The sequence below is a fragment of the Acanthochromis polyacanthus genome, chromosome 17, assembly GCF_021347895.1.
Source record: "Acanthochromis polyacanthus isolate Apoly-LR-REF ecotype Palm Island chromosome 17, KAUST_Apoly_ChrSc, whole genome shotgun sequence".
Classification (NCBI taxonomy): domain Eukaryota; kingdom Metazoa; phylum Chordata; class Actinopteri; family Pomacentridae; genus Acanthochromis; species Acanthochromis polyacanthus.
In genome coordinates this window covers 38556844-38562805 of record NC_067129.1, presented here as the reverse complement: position 1 = coordinate 38562805, position 5962 = coordinate 38556844, and the positions used below count along the sequence as shown (strand labels likewise).

General features: G+C 44.2%; 1 protein-coding gene across 1 annotated transcript; it reads left to right on the top strand.

The window, feature by feature from the left end:
• The first annotated feature begins 373 nt into the window (after positions 1-373).
• LOC127530491 (E3 ubiquitin-protein ligase TRIM21-like) lies at positions 374-2484 on the top strand. The gene has a single exon (XM_051937322.1). It carries the CDS (start codon positions 377-379, stop codon positions 1997-1999), a length of 1623 nt encoding a protein of 540 aa, XP_051793282.1. The 5' UTR covers positions 374-376; the 3' UTR covers positions 2000-2484.
• Positions 2485-5962: the final 3478 nt, after the last annotated feature.

Here is a 5962-nt window from a genome sequence, read left to right as displayed (position 1 = left end):
AGCAGTAAATGATTGTGTCATCAGCATAAAGATGAACAGACTCGTTTGTTTTGACCCACATCGTTGACATTAATGGTAAAGAGAGTGGGTCCAAAGACAGAACCTTGTGGTACACCTTTGGTAACATGAATAACGCTAGAGGAGAGACCACTGAGCTGCACACACAGCTTACGATTGGTGAGATAATTTTAGAACCAGCCAACAGCTTGGTCTGATAGGCCGATGTAGCTTAACTTATATCAAGTCTAAATTTCAGACTAATGATCATTTAAACAACTTGAGTAAATTAAACCATAGATTTAAACAGTGTTTGTATTTGTTACTGCAGTTCAGTAATATCTAATGTGCTTTTTCCTCTTCTGTTCAGAGTACAGACATGTCTGCTGCCCACAAAGTGCTGACTGAGGATCACTTCCTGTGCTCCATCTGTCTGGATGTGTTCACTGATCCAGTCACCACACCATGTGGACACAACTTCTGCAAAAACTGCATCACTGATCACTGGAACATTAGTGACATCTGCCAGTGTCCCATCTGTAAAAAGGAGTTTAAGACCAGACCTGAACTGGACATCAACACTTTTATCTCTGAGATGGTCGCTGTGTTCAGACGTGAAGCTCAACAGGAAACCAGTAGCTCAGAGCAACAAGCTGCGGAAGCAGGAGAAGTTCTCTGTGACATCTGCACTGGAACCAAGCTGAAGGCCCTGAAGTCCTGCCTGGTGTGTCTGCTCTCCTACTGTGAGACTCACCTGGAGCTCCATCTGACCAAGTCAGTCCTGAAGAGACATCAGCTGGTGGATCCTGTGGAGGACCTGGAAGACAGGATGTGTCTGAAACATGACAAACCTCTGGAGCTGTTCTGTCGGACCGACCACACATGTATCTGCCTGCTCTGCTCTGTTTTAGACCACAAGACTCACCAGGTTGTTCCTCTGAAGGAAGAATATGAAGAACAGAAGGCAGAGCTGCTGAAGACAGATGCTGAAGTTCAGCAGATGATCCAGAAGAGACGCCTGAAGATCTCTGAGATCAGAGAGTCTCTGAGGATCAGTAATGATGCTGCAGACGGACAGAAAGCAGAAGGTGTTCAGGTCTTCACGGCTCTGAAGGAGATAGTTGAGAGACGCCTGAAGCAGCTGATAAAGGAGGTGGAAGACCAACAGAAAGCAGCAGAGGAACAGGCTGAAGACTCCATCCAACATCTGGAGCAACAAATCTCTGAGCTGATGAAGAGGAGCTCTGAGATAAAGCAGCTCTCAGACTCTGAAGACCACCTCCACCTCCTCCAAAGCTTCAGGGCCCTGAAAGCTGCTGCACCCACCGAGGACTTGATGGAGGTCACTGTTCATTCTCCATCATATGAGGGGACTGTGGTGAGAGCTGTAGCTCAGATAGAGGAGACGCTGACAGAAGTCATGAAGAAGATCAAACTGAAGCTGATCAAGAAGTTTGCAGTGGATGTGACTCTGGATCCTGATACAGCAAAACCTAACCTTATCCTGTCTGATGATGGGAAACAAGTAAGTTATGGTGTGAAGAAGAATCTTCCCAACAATCCAGAGAGATTTACTCATTGGGCGAATGTTTTTGGAAAACAGAGTTTCTCTTCAGGCAGATTTTACTTTGAGGTTCAGGTGAAAGGGAAGACTGGATGGGATGTAGGTGTGGCCAGACAGTCAGTCAACAGGAAGGAACTAGTCTTACTGAGTCCTCAGTGTGGTTTCTGGAGGATGGGTTTCGAGAACCAAGTATACAAAGCTTCTGCTGATCCTTATGTCCGTCTCTCTGTTCTGGCACCGTATAAGAAGGTGGGAGTGTTTGTGGATTATGAGGAGGGTCTGGTCTCCTTCTATGATGCTGACAATGCAGATCACATCTACTCCTTTACAGGCTGCTCTTTCACTGAACCACTCTACCCGTTCTTAAATCCACATAATAATAATACGGGTAAAAACTCTGCTCCTCTGATCATCACTCCGGTCAGTCACACTGAGTAGAAGAATAAAGTGATTCTCTGCTGAAGGAGCAGCTTTCTCTGGAATCATCAGCTTGGAGGTTGAATACCAGCTTTCACTTGTACATGTGTTGAACTTTATCACTCCATGCAGACAAGTCGTGGCAGCTTTCAGCAATCACACTCTTAATTTCTCCAGGAATGACCCATTCTAGTTGTAACTGTAATAAATCTACATGTTTGATCAGCTGTAGATTCTGATTCGTGTTTTTCTGCTGAGACACACCAGCTTCATCATACTGGTTCATCTGGTTCATAAGAGCAGTTTGTGTCTCCAAGAGAGTCAAATGATCTGAAAAATCACAGTTTAATGAACAGTAATTAGATCTTTATGTATTTAGGAATGAACTTTGAATCAGAATTATCCATCAAACAATCTGTGGTGGAGTCTAACAAAATATTTTACTGAATGTTTTCCATTTTTTGTGTTTTAAATATGAAATAATTGACCTGACTGTATGTTAAAAACTGTAACAAAAATAAAACTTGTTGTTGTGTGCAAAGAAATGAAGGACTGTGATTGAAACCAACGACACACAAGATTAAGAAGAATAAATTACATGAACACACACAGAACATCAATAATATCAAGAGCATCAGGTGTAGTTTGCTCTCGCTTCCTCAAAAGAACATTAAGAATACAGGAATGAAAATCAAACAGCAGATGGAGCTAAAGAACTAAAAAAATGAACAACCTGAACACCAGCCTCTCTGCTGTGACTCCACAGATCAGCTTATTCAGACTTTAATGTGTCTGCTGCATCAATGTTGTACAGATCTGTTGAACATTTTTACACACATCCAAACACTTTAAAGCATCTGCTTGCAGAGCGAGGCTCATATTGTTCCAGGTTATTATCCTTTTTCATTAAGATGATAATACTATATTATACGCGCCATAAAAATAATCATAGATTTTCTAGAAGGTTCAATAATCAGTAGGAGCCTCCCTTCCAGCCTCCCGGAGAAAACTTTCCCAGGGAAACTGAGTAATGACACCTCGGTAATTAGAGCACACTCTGCAGTCGCTTTTTATGAAGTTAGTTTAGGGCTTTTATTCAGCCTTTGTTACAGCTGGAAGTACAGAGACAGACAGGAAACATGGGGAGAAGAGTGGGGGAAGGAAATGGAGCAAATGGCCATAGGTCAGACTCAAACCCATGGACTACAGCCCCTGTTTATGTGTAGCCCGTTAAACCTGTTGAGCTACTGGGGCGCCCCTCTGAAGTCCTTTTTATTAAAAATGGGAACCACCACCCCTCATCTTAGGCGAATCTCAACCATACCTGCTGCTTTGCCCCCGAGGAGTTTCTTGACTACCTCGGCGACCTCTACCATGGACATGGGCAAAGATTCCTTTTAGGGTCTGCCTCCTTCTCCAAAGTCCTCCTCCATAGCCTCACCAAACTCCACCCACATCCAAGTTTTAGCTTCTGTAACTGCCACAGCTGCAGCCCTTCTGGACAGCTGGTACCTGTCTGCTGTTTCAGGAGAACAACCAGCAGGTTTTTAGGTTGTTGGACCTTCTGACCACAGCTAATGATAGCTACTTCTGACCCCACAGGCAGGGTCTTCACCAGATGTTCCCAGCTCACCCTCACCACAAGTTTGGGTTTACCAGGTCTGGCTGGCAGCTTCACCCACCATCAGATCCAACTCACCACCAGATGGTGATCTGTTGACAGCTCTGCTCCTCTCATTATATGAGTATCTGAAGCATACGACCGAAGGTCCGACAACACGACAACAAAGTCAATCATTGATCTTTTCCCTTAGGTGCTCTGGTACTACATACACTTTTGAACCACCTGATGCTCAAACAGGGTGTTTGTTACAGCCAATCCATGTCTAGCACAAAAGTCCACTGACAGAACACCACTCAGTTTTAGCTCTGATAGGCCGTTCCTCCCCATCATCTACCCTCCAGGTTTCTCCATTATTGCCTACATAGTAGTGTCCCTTGCCCAGATGTCATAGCACTCAACCCGAACTTCTGTCTCTGTGGTCAGTGGATCCTCTGGGTCCCTTGTTGCCTTTTTAGGGTGCTTTCACACCTGTTAGTCCGTTAGAGTGGTTCGTTTGGACCCAAAAGTTGTTACAATGTTGCTATTTTCAACTGGTTCGGTTCGCATTCACACCAGTGTTTTCACAGTTGAACCAACTACGATGAATGTTATATCTGCCCCCAGTTGTTTGGCGGCGCTGTTCACAAAAATAAGGTGTTTTAGATGACGTAGGTGAACGCTGATTGGCGCAGCATGTGAAGAGGGAAAAATCCCGGAAGAAAACAACAGGCTGTGTTTATTCCATGGATCGAGGTTTATTCGTAAACAATAAACTATGTTCTCCTGTTCTTTCTTGTTGCCATATATTCGTATCATTGCTTTATGCAGCAAGCACAAATACTGCTGTTGTTCCAGCATTAAGCTCGCATTCGGTACGAGAACATTACACAGTTGTTTTTGGCACGGAGAAGATGCATTGCAAGACGTTATCGTTATCCCAAAATTCCCCGTGCAGGTTGCTACGGAAGCGAGACCAAAAAGTCTGCTGCGCCATCAAGTCGGTCCGAATGGAGACAGGTTTGTGTTCTCACCAGGAGCGACCCGAACTGGAGTTCACATAGAAGTGGACCGAGACCACCTCCGGTTCTTTAGTCTGCACCAAAAAAATCTGGTTTGCTTTCACACCAGCCCAAACGAACCCTACTTGCTGGTGTTGCGGACTCCAGTCCGCTTTAAGCGGACCAAAACGCGTATGTGTGAAAGCACCCTTAGTCTGTGCCAGACTGAGCCCCACAGGGCAAATCTCGGCCACCAGATGCTGTCTGTTAATCTCTCCTCTTGGGCTCCAGGTGTGGACTCTGGTTTCCCTGTTCCAGATGAGGTGTCAGCTCTTCTTTGTCTTTCTTTCACTGGGGTTATGTAAATCACTCTGTCTGGTCCCAGTTAGCCTCAGGAGACTCTATCAGAGGTCATTGTTCTAAATCAGGTGATTTATCTGTTCTTACAGTTCATACCAGATAAGTGGTAGAATTCGAGCAAATTAAAAAAAAGTTCCACGTCATTCAAAGCAACCAGTGACTTTTGGGGTTGAGAGGATTTAACCTCATAAGCTCCACTTGTAATAGTTTTACTTGATTTATAATATATATATATATATACAGTGCATCCAGAAAGTATTCACAGCGTTTCACTTTTTCCACATTTTGTTATGTTACAGCCTTATTCCAAATCGGATTCAATTATTTTTTTCCCTTAAAATTCTACACATAACACCCCATAATGACAAAATGAAAAAAGTTTTTTTGAGAGTCTTGCAAATTTATTAAAAATAAAAAACAAAGAAATTACATGTACATAAGTATTCACAGCCTTTGCCATGAAGCTCTAAATTGAGCTCATGTGCATCCTGTTTCCACTGATCATCCTTGAGACGCTTCTACTGCTTAATTGGAGTCCACCTGTGGCAAATTCAGTTGATTGGACATGATTTGGAAAGGCACACACCTGTCTATATAAGGTTCCACAGTTGGCAGTGCATGTCAGAGCATAAACCAAGCATGAAATCAAAGGAATTGTCTGTAGACCTCCGAAACAGGATTGTGACGAGGCACAAGTCTGGGGAAGGGTACAGAAAAATTTCTGCTGCTTTGAAGGTCCCAATGAGCACGGTGGCCTCCATCATCCGTAAATGGAAGACATTTGGAACCACCAGGACTCTTCCTAGAGCCGGCCGGCCATCTAAACTGAGCAATCGGGGGAGAAGGGCCTTAGTCAGAGAGGTGACTAAGAACTCCATGGTCACTTTGTCAGAGCTCCAGCGTTCCTCTGTGGAGAGAGGAGAACCTTCCAGAAGGACAACCATCTCTGCAGCAATCCACAAATCAGGCCTGTTTGGTAGAGTGGCCAGACGGAAGCCACTTCTTAGTAAAAGGCACATGGCA